Source organism: Rattus norvegicus, chromosome 11 (genome assembly GCF_036323735.1).
Source record: "Rattus norvegicus strain BN/NHsdMcwi chromosome 11, GRCr8, whole genome shotgun sequence".
Taxonomy (NCBI): domain Eukaryota; kingdom Metazoa; phylum Chordata; class Mammalia; order Rodentia; family Muridae; genus Rattus; species Rattus norvegicus.
Window position 1 is genome coordinate 83,673,770 of NC_086029.1, and position 27,563 is coordinate 83,701,332.

The following is a 27,563-nucleotide window of genomic DNA, read 5'->3' on the forward strand; positions in this document are numbered from 1 at the left end:
GGTCCTGAGTTCAATTCCCAGCAACCACATGGTGGCTCAAAACCATCTGTAATGGGATCCGATGCCCTCTTCTAGTGTGTGAAGACAGCTACAGGGTACTCATATTCATAAAATAAATAAATTAGAAAAAATAAAAATAAATAAATATGACTAGGATTTGAATTAACTTCCAGACACACATATCTAGCACATCCTGATATGGCAGAGGGCTAGCAGGGGTGGGGTGGTTTGGTAAGAGCTCTGGGCTGGGCTGGTGAGACCATTCACTGAGTAAATGGTATTGTCACACAGCTGCTAACCTTGGTTTGAGCTCTGGAACCTGTACTAAGGTAGGAGGACCTCTGACCACGCAGCCACACACTACAGAATGAGAAGTTGGGAAAGCTCACCTCCCACACTGCCATCACCCCATGGGGAGCATTTGCTCAAAGCTCACCTACTGAGCAGACCCACAGCAGCAGCACGAGGCCGTCAGCTGCCAGATGCTATTTCAGACATGAATTTCTGAGAATGTTTTAGGGGTTTGGAGGGAATGTGCTACAGACAAGCATTCCTGCAAAGACAGTTTCATGAACTAAAATTCATTAACGCCTTTTCCTCAGCCATGAAGTCAGTTAAGGCTGTTCTCTAACTGGTCACATTAACCCCAGTAATGTTTAACTCAACCACAGATGAGCCTATAAGACACCCTCTATTGATAGATCAACCATCTGATGTTCACAAGAAGACAGAACCAACTTGGAGTGCGTTTCATGTCTCTGAAGCAGCGGATAGCTTACCTCAGCATAGTGGTGCCAACCTACAGAAAGCATCTGGGAGGCTGAGGCAGAAGTCAGGGCTGTAATAGCAAGACTCTGCCTCAAAAAGAAAAAAAAAATCCCATACCCAGTAAAAATGTTATTTTATGAGGGGGAAAAAAATTGGACTTTTTGAGACAAGTTGTCTTAGTTACTGTGAAGGACACCATAACCAAGGCAATTTATAGAAGGAAGAAATTAGTGGGCTTACAGTTTGAGAGGGTAAGTTTATGACCATCATGTCTGGGAGCACGGCAGCAGGCAGGTAGGCGTGGCCCTGGAACAGTAAGCTGAGGGTTCACATTGAGAGGACAACCACGAAGCGGACAGCCAGCACTAACTGGGATTAGGGCGGGCTTCAGAGCCCACCCCCAGTGACACACCTCCAACAAGGCCACACCCAGGTAATTCCTCACAAAGTTCTACCAGCTGGGGGGGCGTGGTGAGGCCATGTGTACAAATATATAAGCCCAGTGCGGGCCATTCTCGTTCAAACCACTACTCAAGGTAACCTCTAGGGAGCAGAGGAAGCCTAGGGTGATTGGAATCCTGAGTAAATGTGTGCTGTTTATGTGCACACAGCCAAGGACCTCAAAGCCTTTCCCCAACCCCTGGGGAAATGGCAAAGATTTCCCTTCCGGTCCTGTGGAGCTGTTGATAGCAATGCAGAAAATGTCCACAGTAGCTTTCTCCCTGGACAGTTTACAGTCGGAGGCTGCTCCCTTACAGAGACCGCCCTACCGACCAGCTGAACCTGTTTTCTAGCTCCAGTCGTGTGTCATAAGCCCCGCCTCCTCACTCAGCTGTGTGTCATAAGCCCCGCCTCTCAGCTGTGTGTGTGTGTGTGTCATAAGCCCCGCCTCTCAGCTGTGTGTGTGTGTGTCATAAGCCCCGCCTCTCAGCTGTGTGTGTGTGTCATAAGCCCCGCCTCTCAGCTGTGTGTGTGTGTGTGTGTGTGTGTGTGTGTGATAAGCCCCGCCTCCTCACTCAGCTGTGTGTCATACCCCTGCCTCTGTTTAACTCCATACAACAAACAGGATGTGTTGTGGTTTCTCCATCATAGAGCTTCATCCACCCAGCTTTTCTGTGTGTCCATGTATCTGTCCTTTCTTCATTCCCTCACTGCCTCAGTCAAGGGCCCAGGACATACCTTCATACTCAGGCAGTCCTCACCTCAGTCTCCCAAGAGCTGGGTGTACAGATGGAAGTCACCACGCCCAGCAAGAAACTACATTTAGCAAATATTTATCAATCAGCCACCGGTAGCAGGGAAACAATCCATAAAGAAAACAGAGTTGGAAGGCCCGGTAAATGGGAGCTAGCACTATTCCGGAAGCTAAAATAAGATAGTGTTACGTAAGTGAGCAGTGAAGTACAGTCTTCATTTAAACAGTGAAGGGCTGAGCAGAGTAGGTCACGCCTGTAATCTACACACAGAACAGGGAAGCAGGAGAACCAGAAGCTCAAGGTATCTTAGCTACTCAGAAATTAAAATATGTATGTTCTAATCCTGGATTCAGAAGGCTGAGATGGGGGGGGGTGGTGGATGATGAACTCTAGGTAACAAGACCCCATCTTAAAGAAAGCAGTAAAAGTTAATTCCTTTCAAAGTTGAAGTAGATTTAAGCCCAAACCAATGCTGTGGTATCCATCTCCCGGAAGGAACACGTCTCTTGAAAGTCTCCATTCTTGAGGCTTTGAGCTCACTGTGTAGAGCTCAGGCTGGCCTCGAACTCATGGCTATTTTCCTGCCTCAGCCTCCTGAGTGCTGGGATTAAGTCATAAGCCGCCACACCCATTTGTTGTTTAGAAGGGGAACAAGAGTCATCCTGAGCCATCTGCTGAAGGACGAATAGAGAGTGACAGGGATGGGCAAGCCTGTAGTGTGGAGTAAGTCTACACCATGCAGTTCACTGGTAAAACAACATTCGGGCTTAGCACATATAGAGCTGTGCAGCCATAATAAGACTTAGAACGTGTACCCTCCCACCCCCTATACAGAGCCCAAACCAAGCAGCCATCAGTCCTCAACACTTGTGCTGGCTAGTGGCAACTTGACCACCCAGCTAAAGTCGTTTGGGAAGAGGGAACCTCAATTGAGAAGATGTCCCCACAAGCTTAGGCAAACTTGAGGTACGTTTTCTTGATAGATGTAGAGGGGACCAGGTTACTGTGGGCAGTGGCACCCTGGGGCTGTGGTCCTAGAAAGCAGGCAGGCAAAGCAATAAGAGGCTGTCCTCCATGGCCTCTGCTTTGGTGCCTTCCTCTGGGACCCACCCTCACTTCTTGTGAGGGTGGGCCATGATGTGAAAGTGAAAGCAAAAGAAATCCTCTCCCCATGTTGCTTTTGGTCATGCTGTTACCACAGTAACAGAAACCCTAAGACCTACTTGTCCCAGCTCCCTCCTCTTGGCCATAAGCAACCATTTGCCTATTTCATCGATGTTGTATGTAGGTTTTCTGTTCTGGGCACTGTTAAGGTTTGGTCTCATTGTCTATTGGAATGCTAAGTGCAGGCCCCCAAGAGCCTATGTGACCCTGGCCCCAAGTTATTTCTGACTTGTAATAAAGATGCCAACAGTCAATAACTGGGCAGAAGAGACATAGGTGGGGTTGAGAGTTTCTGGTTTTGGGGTTCAGAGGAGAAGCACCAGAGAAAGAACAAAGTGGAGGGGGAGAAAAAACTGCCATAGGTTAGGGAATGTGGCCCTGAGGGCTGACCCATTGGAGTTAAGAGCAGCCCAGGTGAAACATCGTAAATAATAACTCAGAGTTATCAATACGAAGGTAGATTCTAATAACAGAGGGTAGATATCTGCTCGGCTCTTGTGCAATTTGAGGCTTATTGTAAATATAAAGGCTGTATGTGTCTTTTATCTGGGAACTAAATGGTCAAAGGTGGGGTAGAAACTCCAGGTTTGGCTCTTCACATAAACGAAACTTAGCAAGGTAAGTTCATTGTTTGTTCTTCAAAGGATGCTAATGGAAGTGAGCAAGTTGGCCCGAAAGCTGGAGGCAGCTCATTATCAACCCTGCAAGTCTTGTCCCCTTCCTCATCTCCACGCTCCTCTCCTCTGCTCTACGGTAAAGAACCCGAGCCCACATCCTTGCTTGGGGTCTGGGGATCCTGAGCGAGGCCATCCTGATACTGGGATTCCCCTTTCGACCTCTGCCGGATGCTCTGATGTCCGTGCATGTCCGTCCATGTGGAGGTTTATGGTCTAGCTTTATGAATCACTCGTCGTCGTCGTTATCACTTTCCAACGTTTTATGAATGGGAACCTGCTTTGCATCTGTCATCTGTTTACCTTCAGGAAATTAGGAGGAAGTTGAGGTTCTTCCCGAGAAGCCAGTGGTCACATATGGGGTTTTGTGTGCGCAGATAAACTAGAAAAATTGTCAACAAGCCGGAGGGCTGCTAAAGGACACATTGCTTTAACAGCTTTGTCTCTTGTTTGGTTCGGAGTGAGGAAAACCATTCAAAAAGTTCAGTTAGTATCCACTTGCCATGTGCTGTGTTCAGCATGTTAAGAATGGAAGACGCGTGAAGGGGGGGTTTGCCTTCCATCCACTACCTTGATAAAAGGAGAACACGCAATATGCAAATGACAATATCTGTGTAAAGTGTGTCCCATTACAGACTGGATATTTTTAATTATTTTGAGATTTATTTTTATTTTTATGTGTGTATTTTGCCTGGAAACATGCCTATGTACCACTTGCAATGCCTTGTGCCACTGGAGGCCAGAAGAGGGCATCTTATGTCGTAGAACTGGAGTTATAGGTGGGTGAACTGCCATATAGACACTGGGAATTGAACTCTGGTCCTCTAGAAGAGCAGTCAGTGCTTTTAACCTCTCTCTAGTCACTAGACTTCATTTTTTTTAAAGGTTTATTTATTATATATAAGTACACTGTAGCTGTCTTCAGACACACCAGAAGAGGGCATCAGATTTCATTACAGATGGTTGTGAGCCACCACGTGGTTGCTGGGAATTGAACTCAGGACCTCTGGAAGAGTAGTCAGTGCTCTTAACTGCTGAGCTATCTCTCCAGCCCTTAGACTTCATTCTTACATTTTTAAAGTGTTTTTCTGTGTAACTCTGGCTATCCTGGAACTTGCTCTTTAGACCGGGCTGGCCTCAAACTCAAGAGGTCTGCTTGCCTTGAGTGCAGGGATTAAAGGTAATGCTTGGCCACTACCTACCTGGCCAACTGGATTTTTAATGTTTTACTGAAGTGTACAGTGTCTACAGAAAGTACACAAGCCACAGTGTACAGACAAAGAGCATCCTGATCATGGTGCCAAGATTGACCCACATCCCAGGTTCCCCCTTTATGCTTCATTTTAGCTGCTACTTGCCAAGGTAGCAGCTTTCTTCTTCTGACCTTTCCCCTGCTTTATATTGTAGAGAAAAAGAATCTACAGTACATGCCCTTAGGAGTCTGAGTTCTTGGATTCTATAATCCTACATTGAGGGAGCCATCCATAGTACATGTTGCCAAGAACCAGCCTTAGTTTGGAGAGAGTTTCTGAGAGAACAAATGACTCAAAGTCAAATCATGGGTTACAAGTTGATGGCCTATGTGCTGCTTGAGACAGCTTTCCAGAAAGCTCTCTTTGTGTTCTGCTTGGGACAGCTTTCTCTTGCTATTCCAAAAACTCGTGAGATAGCTTGTTCCTTGCAGATCAAAAACCCAATCTTTTACTTACATATCACTTCAGTCATTACCCCAGGTCCCCCTTTGATTATCCCATATCAACATCCCATGACCCCAGCCCCCTGATTCTTAGAAACAGCATGCATTTTTTTAACATTGCAAAAGAATTCAGAGATCTGCCTACCTTTGTTTTTTTTTCTCTTTTTTTTTTTTTCAGAGCTGGGGACCGAACCCAGGGCCTAGCGCTTGCTAGGCAAGCGCTCTACCACTGAGCTAAATCCCCAACCCCTGCCTACCTTTGTTAAGCACAGACAATAAACTAGCTGGGTGGGATCCTGTCCTGAAATTACCATTTCTACCATGCCTGGGCCTGAACCTAAACTCCCTCTGTCACAGACTGACCATGAACTCAGAAATCTGCCTGCCTTTGTAAGCACAAACAAAAACTTAGCTGGGTAGGATCTTGCCCTACAATCACCACTCCTAAATCTCTTTATCTCCCTCCTTAGTAGCTTTCTGACAAGCTGGGTCACACTGTCTCTTACATGGCTAAGTCAGACTTTGCAACAGTGATGACCATTAGTTTTCATTACTCTGGAGCAGTGGTTCTCAACCTTCTTAATGCTGTGACTCTTTAATACAATTCCTCATGTGGTGACCCCTAACTTAGTTACTGATAGGAATTGTGATGTGGATATCCGATATATGACCCCTGTGAAAAGGTCGTTCAACGTGTTCTCTACTGATAGAGAACTGATAAAGCAGTGGCTGATAACCACTGCTCGATAGTATTGTACATGTTCAGGCTCAGGGTTTCAACGCCACAGGTATTGGAGTACAGGAACAGTAATTTCAGGGCAGGATCCCACCCAGTTAGCTTATTGTCTGTTTGAACTCCCTGCTGTAATGGAAATGTTCTATGACCTGTGCTGGCCAACATTACTAGAGTAATTGTGACTATTCAGCACTTTAAAGTATGACCAGTGTGGCTGAGGAGCTGAATTTTTGTTTGTACTTAAGTATCTTCAGGATAAATAGCCCCACAGGGCACTGGCTGCCAATTGTCCAGTGTCTTAGTTACTTTTCTATTGCTGTAACAAAACAGCAAGGCCAAGGCAACTTATAAAAGAAAGGATTTAACTAGGCTTATAGTTTCGAGGGTTAGAGTCCATGACAGTGGAGCAAAGGCATGGCTACAGGAACAGAGGAGAACTCACATATTTTATCTGCAAAAACAAGACGGAGAGTGTACTGGGGATGATATGAGTCTTTTGAAACCTCAAAGCCCATCCCCCAGTGACATGCCTCTTCCAACAAGGCCACACTTCCTAATCCTTTCCAAACAGTTCCACCAACTGGGGACAAGTATTCAAAGATATGAGCCTATGGGGCCGTTTTCATTGAATCCACCACATCAGCATAGTCCTCATACCGGACTTGAAGGAAATACTCTGCATTTTTGTGGGGTGTGATCAGAAGCCTCGGTTTGGAGAGGGGTCCTGAAAGAAGGGATGTCTAGGAGCGGCAAAATAAATGACTCAAAGTCATAACACAGGTTACAAGCTAATAGCCTATATCCTGCTGGAGACAGCATTCAGACAGCTCTTTCTGTGTGTTCTGCTTTTTCTTGCTATTCTAAAATCTTTCTGGATCACTCATCATTTGCAGATCAAAAGCCCAGTTTTTATTTACATATCAATTCAATCATTACCCTAGATTCTTTTTGATTATCCCATGTATCAGCATCCCATGACCCTTCCTTGATTGTTAGAAAGAGCCAGCAAGCTCCAGTACAGATAATAAGATAGCTGAGTGGGACTGTGCCCTGAAATTACCATTCCTACCATGCCTGGGCCTGAACCTAAACTCCCTCTGTCACAGGCTGACCCTGAACTCAGAAATCCCTCTGCCTCTGTATCTTTCTGACAAGCTGGTTCACAGCACAGGTGCCTCTATTTTTCCAGGTTTGCAAAGCCCCTCATATAATTAATTCATATTGAGTCCTTATATTTTACATAGTTGAGACATTATCTTTTTTGAACTCATGTTTCCGGCGTTCTTGCCCACAGCCTTGAGGGCTGTCCTGAAGGTTACAGCATTCTACCATTTTTCTGAGATATTAAGACACATCCTCACCTTCCTCATGGTTTCTCTCTGATTATCATGGAGTCATTAACCTTGGCAGAGAGGATATTCCTCAAAGGAGGATCATGAAAATATGTACATTATTATACAAACAAGCCTTATGCCCACAGCAACCATCAACACTAATGAGACCCATGCCTTGCTGGCTCTGCTCCAGGAGTGGGAACCATGTTATTCCATCCCTTACTTGGCTGAGTAGAACTCCACTCAGGATGGTCTCTTGCCTCACCCTCCCACATGCTGGAACTACAGGTGCTTGTACTGAACTTTTAAAAGAGGAGTCTTGAACTCATAGAATATTCTAAATGGGGCTTGAAAAAAGGGGATGTCTTTGCAGACACACACTGCCAAGCTTGAGATGAAGTGTCATGATAGCAGCAATCCCAATGAGGGAGGGAGGGAAGGAGGGAAGGAGGGAGGGAGGGAGGGAGGGAGGGAGAGAGAGAGAGAGAGAGAGAGAGAGAGAGAGAGAGAGAGAATGTAAAAGAATATAGTAAACTACCAGAAGAACTTGGGAGCCGTCTTTAAAACTAGAACCCCTGGCATGCTGGTGCACATCTGAAATCCCAGCACTTGGGAGATTGAGGCAGGAAGATCACAAGTTCAAGTCTGTGTCTCTGAAAAGTGGCAACATAGAACAAAAGACTGGAAATGTATAGCTTCCAAAGGTTTCTCTCAGAGCCAGGTTCTCTTAAGCAGGGAACAGACTGGTGTGGGGTGTTTTATTTTTGCCCTGAGTGTTCACAAAAGGCTGTTTGCAGCCACAGCCCTTCCTCTCCCTGGCTGTACTTTGTGAGAGGCTGTCAGAATCCGTGTGCCACTGCACTGGGCCCTCACCCAAAGGAAAGCTCAGGCAGAAGTCCCGGGGCTCAGGCCGGGGCTCAGCCCTTCCTTCTTAGCAGGACAATGCCTGAGACTGCACTGCCACTGCCAGCAGGAAATGCCTGGGAGAAGCCCTGTGGCCCAATGCCCAGGGGGACAAGAGCTGCAGGGCTTTTGGTAGGTTTTCTTTTCTGCAGAGTCTGAATCATGGCCAAAAGGCAGGGTCTAAGCTCCTGGACTGCTGCTGGGCTCTGAGTGGCCTGGAAAAGGAAGCTCTGAGAGGAGCTTCCAGGGAGGGACGATGGTATAATTCTACTACTGTTGGTCTAAACACTCAGAGGTGTTCTCCTCGGGCCAATCTGACAGCTCCTGGCTGCAGGTGTAAGTTTTTACCCTCAGCTGACACCAAGTGCTGGACTTTGGGAAGGAAAACCAAGAGTCCGGTTTTTGACCAATTCAATTAGACACAAGCGGAAGTAGCAAGTAGCCAGCTGAGCAAATGAGTCTAAAGAATGAGAGACGGATAAGAGGAAAGAGACAAGCTAGACAATGCAACCTGCTAAGGTTGAATCAGGAAGAAACAGAACGCCTGTGTAACAAAGAGATTGATGAGCAGCAGTTACAAACCCACTCCGAGTCCTACCACAGGCAAGAGTCGGGTCAGCCTGGGCTACATAGTAACACCTTGCCTAAAACAAGCAAAGAGTAAGCTGGGGTGTGGTGGAGCACATCTTTGAATGTTTGTATGCTTGGGGGGGGGGCTTTTTGTTTTGTTTTTTGAGACAAGGTTTCCCTGTGTAGACCAGGCTAACTTCGAACTCAGAGATCCACCAGCCCCTTCCTCCAGAGTGCTGGGATTAAAGGAATGTGCCGTCACTGCCTGGCAAAGGTAGAGTAGTCTTTAGTATCCTAGCATTGGGAGGCAGAGACAGGCAGAACTCAGAGCTCAGGGCCAGCCTGATTTACATAGCGAGTTCCAGGTTTGCCTGGGCTACATAGTGAGACACCAGAGAGAGAGAGAGAGAGGGGGGGGGGGAGGGAGAGAGAGAGAGAGAGAGAGAGAGAGAGAGAGAGAGAGAGAGAGAGAGAGAGACGCGCACACTCGGTAGGAAAGTTTGAAGAAGCACGTAGGAGAAAGAAAGACAGCCCAAGACAGGGAGGGAGGGAACAGAGAACTGAGCCCTGAGTCTTCCTACCGTCAGCTGAGTTTTCTTCACTGTCTTAGAGCCAGTGAGAGAGAGAGAGAGAGAGAGAGAGAGGGAGGGAGGGAGGGAGGGAGAGAGAGAGAGAGAGAGAGAGAGAGAGAGAGAGAGAGAGAGACGCGCACACTCGGTAGGAAAGTTTGAAGAAGCACGTAGGAGAAAGAAAGAGAGACAGCCCAAGACAGGGAGGGAGGGAACAGAGAACTGAGCCCTGAGTCTTCCTACCGTCAGCTGAGTTTTCTTCACTGTCTTAGAGCCCTGCTTCTTTAGGATGACAGTAAGATTAACTTCCATCAGTAGTATGTGTCACTGCTTGAACCACAGAGTTTCTAGTGTCACAGCAACATGAAAGCAGGTGCCCCTGTCTCATTTTTAAATAGGAACATTTGGAAGATAGGTTCAGTTCTCCAAGTCCCAGTCTCAGGGAGCAGAGGGTGAATTCCAGTCCATGATGTCGGCAGGGATGTAATAGATGGAGCTGCACAGCCACGCACCGACAGCTGCATGCATGTGTGCGCCTACATACACGTGTATTTGTGTGTGCACGCCTGTGTGTTTGTGTGGGTGCCGGCAAGTATGGAGTTCAGAACAATATGTGGGGTCAGTTATCTCCTTCCTTCCATCAGGTGAGTCCCGGGGATTGAACTCAGGTCTTCAGGCGTGGCAAACACTTTCGCCCAGTGAGAGCCTGGTCTCACTTACTGGCCTGGTTTGCTTTTTTTTTTTTTTTTTTTTACAATCAAATTGATTCATATTCCCTTTAGTTTCCCCTCCACTCCTCTCTATCAGAATCCTGCTACATAGCCCAGACTAACCTGGGACCTTTGATCCTCCTCCTGCCTCAGCCTCCTGAGTACTAGGATTAGTTTTATGCAACCATGTACCTTAGGGTGACACTCCTATTTATACCTATGTGTGCACACACACAATAACTAAATTAAAACAATTTTTAATTTGGTCTAGCCTTGGGGGGGGTATATGCTAAGCCTGAGGGAAAATTGTAATACAGGAGAAATCAGATTGAGAGCTGATGTGTTGCTGTAGGCAGGCCTGTTAGCCCAGCACTTGGGAGGTGGAGTCGGAAAGATCAAAAGTTCAAGGTTCTCCCCAGCCATTTAACAAACTGCCACTAACCCGCCCTATGCGTGATCCTGTCTCCACAACAGAAACAAAACCAACAGTGGTGGGTAAGGATATGGAACCGAGAGCACAAGGCTTCCCTACCTCAATGCCTGGTGTGATGGTTGACATGAGGAGGGGGGTCCCAGCTCTGGAAGACAGTGAGTGGAGGATGTGTGGCTTCCCCCAGAGACTCTGAGGGTGGAGCACCGGCACCCAGGAAGTCAGGTGAAAGTAACTGTTTTATGTACATGTGGTTGCTTAGTTGGCGAGTTGGTTTTCGGGGACACAGGTGTAGCCGAGGCTAGCCCATAACTCTTTTTTTATGTCAGCTTTTTTTAAAAAAGATTTATTCATTTATTATATATAAGTACACTGTAGTTGTCTTCAGACACACCAGAAGAGGGCATCAGATCTCTTTACAGATGGTTGTGAGTCACCATGTGGTTGCTGGGAATTGAACTCAGGACCTCTAGAAGAGCAGTCGGGTGCTCTTAACCGCTGAGCCATCTCTCCAGCCCTCCCATAACTCTTTTTTTTTTTAAAGATTTATTTATTTATTATATATAAGTACACACTGTAGCTGTCTTCAGATACACCAGAAGAGGGCACCGGATCTCTTTACAGATGGTTGTGAGCCACCATGTGGTTGCTGGGAATTGAACTCAGAACCTCTGGAAGAGCAGTCGGGTGCTCTTAACCGCTGAGCCATCTCTCCAGCCCCCTCCCATAACTTTTAAAGTAGGCAATTTTGTTTCTCACACGGAAGTCCAAGATCAAGGCAACTAACAAGTGTGGTGTCTGGTTAAGAGCCCGCTCCCTGGGTCATGAATGATACTGCCTTGATGTGTCCTCCACGGTCATAACCATAACCCCTTCTAAAGATTCCCTGGTGATACCACCAAATTGGTGGTTATGTTTCTTTCCTCCTCCCCGGACCCCTCACACCCCGCGTGCGCCTAGGGTTTCTCTGTGTAGCCTTGTCTGTTCTGGAATTCACTCTGTAGACCAGGCTGGCCTCGAACCTAGAGATCCTCTTGCCTCTCCTGTCTAGTGCCAGGATCAAAGCGCCACCACGCCTGGCTTTGTGATTAAGTTTCGGTATACGGAACTGGAGTGCTCATGAACATTTAGACCACAGCGTTTCTTAGACCACAGCGTTTCTTAGCAGGAGTCATCACTGTGGATGGCTGTAGCACACTCCCAATACCTGGGAGGCTGAAGCCGGAAGTCTGAGAAGAGGAGGCCCACCTGGGCTACACAGTGGGTTCCAAGTTAGCCTGGACCACTTGGCTGAACCCTGCCTCAAAAGTTAAAAAAAATAAAACAAACAAACAAACAAACAGGGAAGCCACAGTCATGGGATGCTTTAAAAAAACTTACTGAAATCGAAGACGATTTGGATATACTCTAATGGTTTGCTTTAGTGAAAAACAGCCTGAATTGTGTGGCGCTGCGTTTGGATGGGGGCGGCACATTTCAAAATTAACCCCTTTCTGGCTGGGTCTACGGAGCTGCGATGGCGTTAGGCGTGCTCTTGACAGCTTCAGCGGAGGGAATGGAGGAAGCAGAGGCGATGTGTGCCCCCTCCGTCCCCAACCCCACACTTCTGTGCTGCACCTTTTCATCCAGGGACAGCGCGCCTCGGGGTTCCCTCCATCCCCCCACGAGCGCTTGGCCGCGCCAGAGTATTGTCTGGCTTGGGAACCGGGGCGAACTCGCAAAGGGACCGGGTGCTGGCAGGGCCCTCCTTTGTGCTGCGGCCGAGCGCGGCTCTACCGCTAGGGGGCGGCATGCTCCACGCAGAGCCCGACAATAGGCCAGGCTGGGGAGCCTCGCGGTCCCGGAACTTTCCCCGGGGTCGGCGGAGGCTCGGCCGGGCCATGGAGGAGGGGGCTAGCACCGCGCCCCCGCTCTGGAACTGGGACTACCTGGAGCGCTGCTTCGCCCGCCGCCGCGTCTGCATCTCCTTCGGCCTGTGGATCTGCGCCGCCTGCTGCTGGATCGCTGCCCACACGCTGTAATGGGGACGGGACCCGCGCGAGGGGTGGCGGGCCACCCGCGGGGGAGACTGGGCGCTACTCGCCTCGGCTTCTCCAGGAAGCCTAGAGGGGAAGGGGCGCAAAGGGGGCGACCTGCAGGTAGCTCGAGTCCGGGTTCGGATCTGACATTGCTCTGTGGACTGGAGTCCTTTCTGGATTCCGCACATCGGGGAAGCTGGGCTGTGAGCCGGCAGCAGGAGGCTGGGTGGTGCAGTGGATGCGCCTTGGATTAGCTTCTATTGTCAGCCTTTTCCTGGCTGCTGGCGGTGTGAGGGGAGCAAGTGTAAGCCTTTGGGTCTCCTGTGAATGAGGATATGCCTCATAAGATGAATATGAGGATTAAATAAGGCATGGCAGGCGAAGGACTTAATAAGTGCTCATTAAACACCATTACCTCTCTAGCTCTGCGACTCACCCTTAGGGACCCTCGCAAGTCCCTTGATGTTTTCTACATTTAATTTATCCAAAGCTGACAATAGGTGTGGCAGTGGTGATCCGACTCTGGCCACAGTTTTTGCTTTTGTCTGTCTCGCAGGGGTTTGGCCAGGTAATCCCTGTAGCCCTGGTTCTGTGAGAATGTAGCTTCCAGGTCTTCAGCAACCCTGTCCCCTCGCACAGAAATCCAGAGGCAGTTTCCATCGTGGTGCCACCCAAGTATACCCAGGCGGGAGAGAGTGTACAACATCCCTCTATCCCCACTCGCTGCAACCGGCTCACCTTAGCGCTCAGTGGACAACCCCTTCAGGCTGTCCATAGTGGTTCAGAGAGTCTGTAGTCCACTGCCTAGAGACTGGAGTCCAGTAAAGACACTCTGGGCCTGAGTGGCATTTCTTTACGCTCTTGCTCCCTGCCTGCCCCAGTCCCTAAGGTAGATTCTGTTATCGATGCTTCCTGAGAAAATAATAATCCTGCCTGTCACACAGGCAGGCTTCAGGGGTTGAGCTCTCTGAGGTAGAGGGTGAGGAGTAAGAGGGCCCCGCATGCATGGTCTCCTTTGTTCCATAGCCTCCCGATGCAGCCAACACTGGTAGGTATGCTTGCCCCTGGAACAAGGCTTACAGAGGTTAAGCGGTGCACTGAGAATGCCTGACTTCACAAGCTTGAAGGCTTCTGTCTTTTGCCCCGCCCCTCTGTTCAGGACCCCACCACTCCTGAACCCTCTCATGTCTGTCTGCAAAGAATGGGTCTTCCATGGTGTGTGTTGGGGTGGGCATGGGGAGCCTAGGTTAAGGTCAGTCCGGGAGTCGTGGCCAGTGAGAGCTTAGAGGGCATGTCTGAGAGCGCAGGGCATAGGGCAAAGCCCCCAGCATGAAGCCAGAGTCCTGTCACAGGTTCACATCACCCCAGGCTGCAGGGTCTCCTCTCTCAAATGCAAAGGTTGAAATAAAGTGTTGCTAATTTGGTTGCCAAATCTCTTAGCCAACCCAGTCCTTACTCCTTGAGCTTGCATTGGTTTTAACAGCCCAGAGTTTAGGTTTATGACTGATGGGTGACACCCTGAGCTTCAGGCTTGGGGCTGGCAGAGCCATAAATATTCACAGTGTTGGGTGACAGCCATCCTTCTGTGACGATGGTCCTTGGGACTGACACAATCTAAGGAGTCAGAACCAACCATTTCTGCCTGAGTGGTGAAGATGAAGCCGCTCTCAGCCCATTTCTCTGTGAAGTCCAGCGGGGTTGCTAAGACTCAGTGTGGTGGTGACGCCATTGGTGATACTGCCAGAGAGGCCTTCTCTCTGTATGACCCAAGTGCTGAAGGTAGGGAGAAGGTCTGTAGGAGAAAAGCCCAGCGGTCTGGAGACCGGGGGGAGGAGCCCAGAGCACCGTGCTGTTATTCAGTTTGGCTTCCCCTGCTTTATGAATATGCTCAAAATCGCTCAGCAGGAAGAGGCTGCCACCCACTGCCCAGATGGGTTGGACGGATCCGACGCTTATGTCAAAGAATCAAATCGCCTTTTAAACTTAGGCAGTTGCCACTGTAGTTAGCTGTGGTGCTAGAACCTGCTTCCCTTTCAGAAGATAAAACCTGACTGGCGGCCAGCTTGTAAGGAGGAGAGGGATTGTTACAATGACCCGGCCCGGTTTGGAAGAGGAAAAGGACGAGCCCCAAATCTTTCCTTAAAGTTAATACTATGTAGTGAGAGCTGGCCTCGAACTCAGAAACGCCCTGTATTAAAGTGTTTCAAAACATGCTGAGGCTTGTAAGAATCCAAGGTACAGACCCTTGCCCAGCTGTCTCCGTCTCCCCCTTTTGTAGAAGGGGACAGCATCTCTGCAAGGAGACCTTCGGTTTCTGGCAGAGCCTTACCCCATTAACCAAACCCAGAAACATGTGCTACACCTGGGAGGGGCTATGTTTTGTAGAACAGAGGTGGCAGCTGCCTTTTCCAGGTGTCTTTTCTTGCCTGGCCTCACAGCCCCTGTGTTCTGTTCACGCCCCTGTCACCTCAGGATTCTCTACTTGAGATGCACAAAGAAGTGTGGCCAAGACCAGTCGACACTGTGTGCTGCGTTCTGCCTCCTGACGAGTCTGTGTGACACTGTGGGGGCGATTCTGGCCAGACAACTCACGATCCAGGTATGTCCCACACAAGCCTGGCTTGTTTCTCTGCTGCAGTCTCGGGCGCCTCTGTCTTTTCCCTCAGCCGGCAGAGCAGTTTCCTCTCAGAACCTGTACCTTGGCCTTTCTGCTTCTGAAGGGCTCTTTCTCTCAGTGTCTACATGGCTCAATGTCATCACCTCCTTCAAACACATGTTCAAAGTCACCTTCTAAAACAAGGCTTCTGGGGCTTAGAGCGATCCCAATGGGTAAGAGCACACACCTTTCTTTCAGAGGGCTGAAGTTTGGTTCACAGTACATATGTCATGTGAACTCCAACTCCAGGGGATCCCTTGGCTTCTCCGAGTATACCTATACACATGTGGCATGCACACACACACAAGCACACACATGTAAAAAAAAAAAAAAACTAAAGTAACCCTCCCCTGTGTGAAATTGTAATCCATCTCTTCCAGAAGTGCTCCAAGCTCCCGTCTCCTGCTGTTTTTTCTTAGCTTACCACATGGCTTAGTTAATTTTCAATTGCTGTGATAAAACACCACAGCCGAGAGCTCACATCTTGGTCAGCAAATAGGAGGCAGAAAGAGAGACTGGGAAGGGCATCAGTCTTTTGAAATATCAAGACCCACCCACCCCCACAGTGACACACCTCCTCCAACAAGGCCACACCTTCCAATCCTTCCCAAACAGTTCCACCAACTGGGGACCAAGGTGAGCCCACGGGAGGCCATTCTCATTCAAGCCACCACCACAGTGAATTACTCTCATCAGAAGATGAGTCAGAAGAACACGGGCTCACTGCTGGACTGTCAACTTCACACAGCTCAGAGTAAATGCTCAACAAACAGTCATTATCATGGTCGAGACACAAGTCTAGAGTTTTGGACCTGCTTAGAACAGTGCTGTGCTGTCTCTGAAACAGACACCCTTCCCCTCTGGCTTGTGGGTTAGAAGGAAGAGGCTCTGTTTATGTCCTACAGCAATGGCTGGCTGGAGTTCAGTTAAATATTTAACTGCATCCTTGGCACTAAGGCCCCCCTGTGTATTAACTCATTTGCTCCTGAATCTCTCCTATGATATGGGCCCTGTCATCGTCCATCTGCTACAGATAGGGAAACTGAGGCCCAGAGAAGCTTCTGTAAGGTCACTCTAATAAGTACTGGGGATTCCAAAGTCACAATGCACACTCTTGCCATTGATGTGCTTTTGACTTTGATACTAAAGTTAACTCTCTCCAGGTCCTGGTCCAGACACTTGCCATGAACCGTCTCCAGAAATCTACATGCCAGTCTTTGAGGGAGACCTTGTTGTGTGCCAGTTTTACAGATGGGGAAACTGAGGTTCAGGGAGTGTCAGTGTCTGGGATATGGCTCCACAGAGAAGGCTGCCTGTGCCATAGAAAGAATGTAGAATCGGAAACGCAGGGATGGGTTCTCAACCCATCTCTACTGCCTAACGGCTGTGCAACCAGGCACTTGGGAACCTGCCTCCTGACCCGTCCAAAGATCCTTCTCTGGGTTGGTGGAAGGCATTGCTGAGCTCATGATATAGATGGACATGGTGCCTCTGTGTAGCCCTCGTAGTAGAGGGGATCCTAGGTCAGCAGTGCTGTGGTTACTCTGTGTGTGTGTGTGTGTGTGTGTGTGTGTGTGTGTGTGTGTGTGTTTATGTGCTTGATCTCTGTCTCCATTTGCTTCCAGGTGTTCACTGGGGCCTACCTAGCAGTTGTCGACTTCATGAACTTCATCTCCATTCTCTTTCCTGTCTGTGGATCCAAATCCAAGTCGAAGTCCGGTGAGTGTGCGTACGTGGCCATCCCTTTCGCCGTCATTCTTTCATCCAGCCAAATGCTCAGTGCCCATTCCGGAACCAGATCCCTCAGGACACAGCAAAAGAATGAGGCGCCTGCCCTCAGCCACATGAGAAAGATGGGGCCTTAAACAGTCACTCGCAGGGAGAGATGAGCTTAAAAGATAAGAAAGCTTGCAACACCAGGCCTGGTGATACAGACGAGCAAACAAGAATGGGCCAAGGCCAGGAAAAGTGATGGCTTCGGGGGACAGTGTGCAAGTCTGGGTGACCAAGCCAAGCTCCATAAAATCTGGAAACGAACGGCAGAAACAGACAGGATCACCTCTGTAGGAGCAGGGCTGGAGGGACTGAGACAGGGTGAACGGCCCTGAGTACGTAGCAATGGGGGTTCCTGAGGAAAAAAAAAAAGCAATGTTCTTAGACTTTTGTCCAAAAGCAGGATGGTGACATCAGTGGGTCATGTAACATGTCCTCAACCCGGTCCATGTAGTTCAGAAGAGAAATGTTTTTTAAAATGCTCAGAAGGCTGTGTTTTAAGGAAGCCTGCAAGGATGTCCTCTCTCGTCACTGTTTCTCCCACTTACAGAGTAGGTGGCTTGACGCACAGTCACTTATCTGTGTCAGGGACAGAGATGACTGGAATGTGGTCATTGGGAAAGTGAGTCTAGGAGAGGTACAGTGGTTTACCTACCAGCGTTGAAAGATGAACAGCACCCACCCTCTGTGGGTGGGAGGAAAGTTCTGGAAGAGAAACTTGACCACGGGGATTTGAAGGGAGTCAGGATCTGCTACAGCAAGACTGGCGAGCAGAGGCTCGAGTACACCAGTTCCTCTCTCGGGAGCTTCATGGGGGGTCTGATGTTTCCTGCAGGTCAGAGCAGCAGGGAGAGAAGGAGAAGGAGGCACCTTAGAGCCAGTGTGTTTGCCCTGGCTCTGCCTCTGAGCCTGGGTCCAGGCTGGGCTGTCTGGACTGCTATCCCCAAGGTTTCAGCCCCAGTTCGAGGGCCACAACGGAGGCTGCTGGGAAGCCTTCTGCAGGTAAGGCTGGATATATGAAGATATGGGGTGGTACAGGTCACTTCCCTCCTTGTATGTGTACTCGGAGCCCTGGGAGAGGGTGAGGGTTCTTGCCATTGGAAGGAGGAACCTTCTGCATCAGGCCCCATGCTCCTTGGGACATACACACAGTCTCTGCATCCATTCCTGCAGGAGAACCCGGAAGTCTTTGGCTACCTGCTGGGTACCGTCGCTGCCTTTGGCTCCTGGGCATCCCGGATCCCTCCATTCTCCAATATCGTGAGACTGGGTTGGGGCTGGGGCTATAGAGCATCTTGAGGCATCGGGAGGTCCTGGAGGTGTGATGTCCCTGTGTGGGGCACACATGTGTTTACACTTTTTTCTGAGGAGCCAGTGTATGACAGCAGTGAGGGGTGTAAGTGCATGTGTCCGTGTGCGTGTGTGTGTGTGTGTGCATGGTGTGGTGTGGTGTGTGTGTGTGTGTGTGTGTGTGTGTGGTGTGTGTGTGTGCATGGTGTGGTGTGGTGCATGGTGTGGTGTGTGTGCATGGTGTGGTGTGTGTGCATGGTGTGGTGTGTGTGCATGGTGTGGTGTGTGTGTGTGTGGTGTGTGTGTGCATGGTGTGGTGTGTGTGTGTGTGGTGCATGCGTGTGCATGATGTAGTGTGGTGTGTGTGCATGGTGTGTGTGTGCGTGTGTGTGTGCATGGTGTGTGTGTGCGTGTGTGTGTGCATGGTGTAATGTGTGTGTGTGTGTGTGTGTGTGTGTGTGTGTGTGTGTGTGTGTGTGTGTGAAGGGCCATGGCTAGAACAGTAGAGTCCGGGAGACTTACAGTAACCTTCCAGGAAGGCTGGGTGTTTCTCCTTACAGGAAAAAGGTCATGGGGTGGAACAAACTAGAGGCTCATGAGAGAGCAAGAAGGGCACGGGAAGTCCACCACGGTTAGCTACCCAAGGTCTTATTGGCAGATATTTCCGAATATCTGGGCTGAGGGAAGGCCTACCAGCCAGGCCTGTTGATGTCTAATGGGACCTGTCCCTGGGAGTTCTCAGTCCCCTGGAAGACGCAGATGGTATAGTGGGAGGTTTCCTCACTCTCCGAATAGTGGAAGCAAGTGTTCGGGGTGGAAAGCAGGAGAGAAGACCCTGTGTTGTGAGGGAGTGAGAACAGACACCATTCCAGTGCCAGGCTGCAGGCAGTCTTCCATTGTGCTTCAGAGGGTGAGTGGGACCAGTGGAGACAGCAGCTAAGGAGGGGCTGTCTGTACACAGGGGAGGGCATGGAGAAGCCGCCATACAGGACAGTGCCTGAGTACGTTCTGGGGTTGGTAAAGAAACTGCCCTGCCAGGTTTTCTCCATAGAAGACTCTACTGTAATGCCCCTGCCTCGGTGACAGGACCAGCACCATCCCTGACACTAGACAGTGAAATAGGCCTGTCATTTAGCCCCAAGAGAAGTACTTTCCCAGGAACACCATGCTTCAGTAGCAGGTTCAGAAGAACAAGGGCTGGGAGGCAGGTGGCTTGTGACTGTGTGCATGAAGAGCCAGGCTATGCTTTGAGGCCTGAGCCTTGAAGTCCTCAGTCCTGTCTCCAGACTAAAGGAGGGGACAGAGAGTCCTGGCCTGGCTGCAGCAGCCTCTGGGTCAGCCTCCGGGAGGAGCTGGAGCACCACATGGTGGGGAGACCTTCCATGCAACAAGGGCAGAGTCCTGACTGCCTGCTCCAGCTCCCTAGGGCCTGCAGTGGGAGGGTCAGGCTTGGGAACTCATAGGTCCTTAATGGCACTGAGAAGCTTCCCAAGTACTGTGGGAACCATGCTAAGGGGCACCATTACCCTCAGACTCTGGGACCAGGGACCAAACCCACACTCACATCCAGGTACTCCACAGTTAGGTGCTTTACTGGGTCCCTCTATTCCCAGGCCTTCAGCAGATCGAGGCCCACGGCTGGGAAAAACTAACCGAGACACAGGGAAACTGTAACATCCCGACAGTGTCTTGTTTGCTTGTTCTGTGCCGAGCATTTAAGCCCAGACCTCACATGGACTAGGCAGCCAGCCCCCCACAGAGCTGCATTCCTACTCCATTTGTGTATCCTGGGGATTTAAAACACAAGCGAGAGAAAACCAGCCAAAATATACCTTTCTCCCGAAATTTTCCCCATTCCTTAGCCAACACCTAAATAGTTCTAAATACCACCACTTAGCAAGCAAAATTTAAAAACCACATTATACATGTTTTCTACTTGCATAGATATATATGTGTGTGTGTGTGTACTTAAATATAGATCATGCAGTTTAGTACATAGTCTTGTGTGTGCACATATAAACTTATATATATATAAAATAACTTTTAAATATTAATCTATTAATTTACACTTATTAATTTATTAATGTGTACTTATGGATTTATTGTTGGGGACATGGCACATGTGTACCATGTCCTGGGTTTTGTGACCACAGGACAACTTTCAGGGGTCCTTTCTTTTTTTCTACCATGTGGGCTCCAGCATCGAACCTTAATTGTCAACAGCAGGTGTCTTTACCTGCTGAGCCATTGCACTAGTCCTAAAGTGACCTGTAGACAACTGCTGGCATAAACATTGCATATGTCCCTTTTGTCAACCTCTCCATTGCTTGTCCTCTCAAAGTGTCCCCTTGGCTTCGCAGTTTCATAGTGTCACCTCTCCCTTGATCTCCCCATGTGGCGTGGTTCCACAGGGGAATAGCTGGTCAGTGCGGCTCATTGCCACTCGTTCTCCCTTACCTTTCCCTGCTGGCATTTCCAAGTTTCTACCCTGTCAGAAGGAAGGGTCCCAGGTCTGCTCCAAATGCAGAAAGAGTCTCACGAGTCCCTCCGTGTCACGGGAGGTGCCGGGTGTTACAGGGTCCAGAAGAGAATCAGTACCCCATAGGCCAGAAACAGTAAGAAAAGGTTTCCCGTGTTAAGATTAAGCCGGATTCTGGGGAGTTTGCCAGGCAAAAGTAGCAGCTTGAAGAACTGCTCGATGCCTAGTGGGAGGAGCATCCTTTCTAAGGGACCGCTTATAGAGGGCTTGTCATACACCATATGCATTTGTCCTCCTGACCTGCACTTCCTCTCTCTGCACAGTGTCGGGGGAAGTCACTCTCCTATATCCACCTGTGGACCCGTTTCCTGTCAGCTCTGGCTGGTCTCCTCTACGCCTCAGCCATTGTGGCCCATGACCGGCAGCCTGAATACCTCCTTCAGGCCACACCCTGGTTCCTGATTTCACTGGGCCGAGCTGCACTGGACCTTGCTGTATCCTCCCAGGCCCAGTGGCCGGGCAGGCTGGGTTGCCTGCAGCCAGGGGCTCTGTCCCGCCTCCCACTTGGCATGCCCTCCTTTGGTCTTGCTGGGCTGCATGCTGGTCCAGCAGTCCAGTCATTAGAGACCTGGGACAAGCAGACACCACTGTAGTGATCCGTAGTTCAGTGCTTTCCCAAAAAGAAAATTCTCTGGCCCAGAGCTCTCTGAAATAGCAAGGGAAGTGGGGAGTCTCTAAGCCTTGGGGGTCAGTGGGTCTAGCTCCAGGCTCCATTCTGTATCCCACCAGGCTTCTCTGGATGGAGCGTGCCCTCCTGAGGAAGAGGCCCATGTCTCCTTTCCTGCCTGGCTTTCTGAGAGGACGCTGCAGGCTGGCCTGCCACCTAGGCCCATTCAGCCCTCTGCTCTGGTTCTCTTTGGCTGGTGTAGAGATCAGAGCTGACAGTTGGTGACAGAGGTGACAGTTCAATGCCTGCAGTTGGTGTCTGCTGAGCCTAATTGACTCCTGGGGCCCCAGAGGTGCTTCCTGATATGCTGTCACCCAAGTGACCTTGCACAAGTGTTTCAAAGCTGAGCTGGTGGCTGGGGGAGACTGTCAGAGGTGCTGACAGCCTCTGAATGTGACCCTGCTACTGTGGTGGGAGAGTTTAAATTACCCAGAAGTCCAAGCAGTCTTAAAGGCTCTGCCTGAGAAGCTTCCCTCCTCTCTTCTGATCACCTATGACTTCCAAAATTCTCTAGCTGTGGCTTTATATATATTTTTTTTGTTTTTTTTTTTTTGTTTTTTTTTTTTCTTTTTCGAGGCAAGTTTTTTAACTACACAGCTAAGGCTGGCCTCGAACTTCCAGATGCCTCCCTCAGCCTTGGAAGTTCTGGGATGGCAGGTGTGTACTACCACATCCGGCACTGCCTCATAACGGCAGCGTCTGCTGGTCTTCGATACCTTGCTCCTTTAGTGCATCTCTGTATGTCTTCCTGGCACCGCACGTATGGCTCACCGTAGTAATAATCCCCTTAGGCTGTCCTTTCAAATAAGGTCACAATCTGTGTTTTCACGCACTCTCCTCCCCACCGCGTGCGCTACCACTGTAAGTCATGTTTTCTAATTGTTTCCATCTCACAAGCATTTAGCAGGGAATGAAAACAGAGAGGAAAAATTGATCAGGCTCTGTTTTTAAGATAGTCTCCATCCGCTGGGGACAGGGGCACCAGGGGAGGTGGCTCAGGAGGCAAGAGCGTGAAGGGCGCCCCCTGGAGGCTGAAACTCTCCACTTCCACTTCCGTGTACCTTAACCCCCCCACCTCAGATCATCATTCTGTCCTGTGTGATGAAGAGCAGAATGAGACGGGCCTTCGGATTTGCTACCGTGGAAGCCAGAGAGAGTGCCGACACACAAGCCCTTTTGACCTGTGCAGAGAAGGAAGAAGAAAACCAGGAGGCCCGGACTGAGGACAAGGTCTCTCTGGGTAGAAAATGTCTGGTGGGCTGGCAGGGTGCGCAGAGAGGGAAGTACTGGGGACAGGGGCTCCTAGAAGTCTTTCTTGGTCTCTTAAAAACTACTTTTTGTGTCCAAAGCTCACGCGATCCCGAGTACAATGGGGCCCTCCTTTTCCCCATTTGGCTTGGTGTTGTTTTGTTTCTGTTACTGAAGCCATTCCTGCCTCTGTCAAGCAGTCTTGTTCAAGTAACTCACTCACAGACCTACATACTGCCGAAGTGAGCATCTGAATTTTAAAACAATGTGCGTTTTCCAAGCTTCATTCGTAAAGTCGATTTCCCGCTTTCTCGCGTGTCTCTGACGTCATCACCACGCCCTGACAATTCCAGAGTATTGGCACGCGGAATGTTCATCCCTGCCTTTGCACATCCGTGTGACACTGTCTCTGGAAAATTGTCCCAGGTCATAAGGACCGATTTGTATTCGAGACCACGACTGTTTAACTATTGCTGCTTGGAAGCTGGTCTTGCTAACGTCTGAGGAAGTTTTGCTTGTGATTGTGTCCAACATTTACAGCTCTAATTCGCCACTAGTGAGAATCCATAGGTCTGAGGAGAGTGTCTGCCACCCTGGTTTCTCAGTGTTGGGGTCTGCGCTGTACTTGAGCCTCTTGTCCCTTAATGCTTGATCCAAACCGATGATTTCTTTTTTTTTTTTTTTTTTTTTTTTTGGTTCTTTTTTTCGGAGCTGGGGACCGAACCCAGGGCCTTGCGCTTCCTAGGCAAGCGCTCTGCCACTGAGCCAAATCCCCAACCCCCGAACCGATGATTTCTAAGACACCACATCTTACTCTAATTGGGGCAATGCATCTTCATCAGAAGACCAGCATTCCAAGTCATTATGGAAACTCGTAGGAATTTTAAGACAAGCACCTCCCTTTTACTAATTTTGGGGGGCTAAAGGGATGTTACCTGCTCCTGGGCCCCTCAGCACTTCAGGCCCCTCTTACAGATCGAGGACACAAAGGAGGCTGGGATTCCTTTACTTATAGGACTTGAAAAGGAGAAAGGGCGTGTGTGTGTGTGTGTGTGTGTGTGTGTGTGTGTGTGTGTGTGTAAACAAATAAAAAGTAAGACTACTCCCTAGAACATTCCAGCCTCCCCAACAACGTAGCCTCAGCAGACAAAATAGAAGGGATTGGTGTGTACTTAACAAAAAAAGAGGGTGGGTTATTTAGACTCCCAGGTCTGAGTTTGCGGTAAAGTCCCCCCACCCCGCCCCAGGAGTAGAGAATGGGACACTTATTTCCCCCGTTCTAGCAACTGGGGTAAAATTGTGCCTCAACAGAGAGCTTGCAGTACAGAGTCTATCTGACTCTAGGCAGGCAACAAGAAGCCTTTGAGTATCTGCCATGACCCTTGTAGGTGTGTGTCCAATATTTTGACATTGTCTCCCCCTGTTGTTATCCACAAAGTTCACACTTGAGAATCATACAATTAAATTACAAACAAAACAAGACAACAAAACCCACACACAAAATAAACCTAACAGTGTTTAAGTAAGGTCTAGATCCTGTGGTGTATGTCCTGTGGTGTATCCTGTGGTGTATGTCCTGTGGTATATGTCCTGTGGTGTATCCTGTGGTGTATGTCCTGTGGTGTATGTCCTGTGGTGTATGTCCTATGGTGTATGTCCTATGGTGTATGTCCTGTGGTGTATGTCCTGTGGTGTATGTCCTGTGGTGTATATCCTGTGGTGTATCCTGTGGTGTATGTCCTGTGGTGTATGTCCTGTGGTGTATGTCCTATGGTGTATGTCCTGTGGTGTATGTCCTGTGGTGTATGTCCTGTGGTGTATGTCCTGTGGTGTATCCAGTGGTGTATCCTGTGGTGTATGTCCTGTGGTGTATGTCCTGTGGTGTATGTCCTGTGGTGTATCCTGTGGTGTATGTCCTGTGGTGTATGTCCTGTGGTGTATGTCCTATGGTGTATGTCCTGTGGTGTATGTCCTGTGGTGTATCCAGTGGTGTATCCTGTAGTGTATGTCCTGTGATGTATCCTTTGGTCTATGCCCATTTCCCGTTACTGTTGACTGTGCCCGGCTGGTAAGCTATGGACAGAACATAGCTGCTGATAGCAAAAGTTCTAAAAGTGTGTACCCTGGACCGGATGGCCCTCCTCTAAAACCAACGGTGGCTTCTAGCAAGCTGTTCCCAAGCTAATACTCAAGTTAGAACCACTGCCTTGAATCAGACTCTACTCCACGCCTGCTGGAGTGGCTCCCAAATTCTGAGCATGCGAATCTCTGGGAAGCAGCTTTTTTTGAGGCAGGGCCTCACTGTGTATCCCTAGCTGGCCTAGAACTCACTATGTAGATCAGGCTGGCCTCGAACTCTCAGAGACCCACCTGCCTCTGCCTCTTTGAGTTCAGGACTAAAGGCGTGTGTCACCAGGTCCAGCTTAATGGTTCTTTTGAATCTGAGACCTTCCCTTTAGAAGGTGCCTTGGGCTTTACAATTTCTCCCCCTTGCCCCTCTGTTTCCTTTTCAAAGAACTCAGATTGGGTGCCTCTGACCAGCTTGTCAAACTGCAAGCCCCTGAAGACAATGACAGCAGTCAGTCGCTACTTGGAGCTGACCGTTGAGCCTGCACAGCCGGTGAGTGCCTCTGGGTTGCAACTGGGTATCCAGCATGGTGAGAAGCAAGCCCAGAAGGCTTCCTGAAAGAGGCGGCACTTCAGCTGCCGGGACCCATTTGGGGTTCCCCCAGAGTTGCAGTGGAGGGGTGCTGATTGGAGGGAAAAGAACTTTTCCCTGCACTCTCTCAGGTACCATAGTTGAGGACTATGACTCAAGCGGGTGAAAGAGAAAGAAACCTTTCGGTTACCCAGACATGGGAGCTTACGAGGAAAAATGTGGTTCAAGGAAGCGAGGATTCTAAACCATTGCAGGCTCAGGAAAAATGCCCAGGCCTTGTGAAGTTGGGGGAAAGTTAGAAAACAAGAGAGAGAGAGGGACATGTGGCAGTTCAGGGTTGTCCTCTCACGCAGTGAGAACCTCCAGTGACAGCTGCGCCTGTGGGGGAAAACCAGAAGTTTCCTCCACAAACGTGGATTACTACACAGAAGGGGAAATGGTTTTGCCAGGCGGCTTTAGTCCCAGCACTCAGGAGGCAGAGGCAGGCCATCTCTGGGTTCGAGGCCAGCATGGTCTACAGAGTGAATTCCAGGACAGCCAGGGCTACACGGGGAAACCCTGTCTTGAAAAACAAAGCGGGATTTTAGTTTTTCCTTATTTAAATGTTTTCCGTTGTATCTATTCCTCAGAGATGCTGCCTTACCACCTAAAGGTATTTTCATACCGGTGTGTGCTGTATGTGTGCTGTGTCTGTATTGTATGTTCTCCATTCCGTGTATTAGGACTTGATGCACTGCTGAGACAAAAATAAACAACTTCAGGTAGATAGGGTTTACTTGGGCTCAGAGTTTGAGGATACGGTCCATCATGGAGAGTTTGAGGCAACTGGTCACTTGCATCCTCAGCCCGGAAGCAGGGAGAGATGGATGCTCGCGCCCAGCTCCCTCCCTCAGTTCAGGACTCACCCCAGGAATAGCGCTGACCACTCTCAGGGTGGGTCTTCCCACTGACCTACCCTTCACATGCCTGTCCATGGGACGTGTTTTCTAGGTCCTGTCACCTAGCTGACAGTCGATATTAGCTATCCCATGGTCCCCTGCTCCCTGACCCCCTTCTTTCTTCCTCCTCCCCTCCCCCATGCCCTTGAGTCCTTGGGCATGTTTGTTTCCTTGGGCAGTTTTACTTCTACGGGACAGCTTTATTTATATGCTCCTGTCACACACACACACACACACACACACACACACACACACAACTGCACGTGTCTTTATAAAGTCAAGGAACCTCATAGAGAGGGAGAGTGTAACAATTTACCTTTCTGAGACTGATCTTAATTCTCTTAAATTCTCCAGTTGCCTCTGCTTTCCTGAAGATGACCCGAGACCCCACAGTATCTGTTTATGCCCATTCTGCTAGGCTGGCTCCATAGCTTAGCTCCTGGGCATAGTGCTAAGCTGCGGCAAACACTGATGTTCGGGTATCTCCGTGACTCGTTGACCAGAAGTCTTTCAAGACTTAATAAGCACCAAGAGTGCTTTAGTTGGATATGTGCTAGATCTGTTTTTAGTTTCCCGAGACTGATTTCCTGGTGGCTAGACTAGTTTATATCACCACCAGCAAATGTATACAGGTTCCCTTTAGTCCATGACTCTGTTAGAATTTCTTTTTCATTTTCCTTCTCTTTCTCTTTCTCTGTCTCTCTGTCTCTGTCTCGGTCTCTGTCTCTGTCTCTGTCTCTCTCTCTCTCTCTCTCTCTCTCTGTGTTCGTGTGTGTGTGTGTGTATGTGTGTATTTCTGTCTGTTTCTCCCCATCCCTCGTGTGTGTGTGTGTGTGTGTGTGTGTGTGTATTTCTGTTTCTCCCCATCCCTCGTGTGTGTGTGTGTGTGTGTGTGTGCGCGCGCGCGTGCACTGGAAGCCAGAAAAAGGCACTGTGTTATAATCACTTGTGAGCTGTGTGATGTGGGTGCTTTAGATCTGAACTCAGGTCCTCTAAAGAGCAGCAAGCGTCCTTAGCCATCGCGC

General features: G+C 49.3%; 1 protein-coding gene and 1 long non-coding RNA gene across 14 annotated transcripts in view; one reads left to right on the plus strand and one right to left on the minus strand.

Moving 5' to 3' along the window:
- Positions 1 to 11,421: 11,421 nt before the first annotated feature.
- Positions 11,422 to 27,563, plus strand: part of Tmem44 (transmembrane protein 44) — a 40,064-nt gene continuing 23,922 nt past the window's right edge. For 2 of the 13 annotated variants that reach the window (XM_017598177.3, XM_039088937.2), the window contains exons 1-8: positions 11,815 to 12,767; positions 15,241 to 15,367; positions 17,050 to 17,143; positions 18,033 to 18,199; positions 18,371 to 18,457; positions 21,290 to 21,460; positions 22,774 to 22,923; positions 25,457 to 25,561. In XM_017598177.3, coding sequence (XP_017453666.1) covers positions 12,541 to 12,767; positions 15,241 to 15,367; positions 17,050 to 17,143; positions 18,033 to 18,199; positions 18,371 to 18,457; positions 21,290 to 21,460; positions 22,774 to 22,923; positions 25,457 to 25,561 — 1,128 coding nt within the window. In that variant the 5' untranslated portion in view covers positions 11,815 to 12,540. Of the gene's footprint in view, positions 12,768 to 15,240; positions 15,368 to 17,049; positions 17,144 to 18,032; positions 18,200 to 18,370; positions 18,458 to 21,289; positions 21,461 to 22,773; positions 22,924 to 25,456; positions 25,562 to 27,563 lie in introns of all 13 variants that reach the window. The other 11 variants (XM_063270864.1, XM_039088938.2, XM_039088942.2 and 8 more) reach the window with 11 other exon arrangements.
- On the minus strand, positions 17,316 to 21,295 carry LOC102548792 (uncharacterized). The gene is made up of 3 exons (XR_358335.3): positions 20,945 to 21,295; positions 17,853 to 18,026; positions 17,316 to 17,552 (listed from the first exon to the last, which is right to left on the minus strand). It is a non-coding gene; the product is annotated as an uncharacterized LOC102548792 (long non-coding RNA).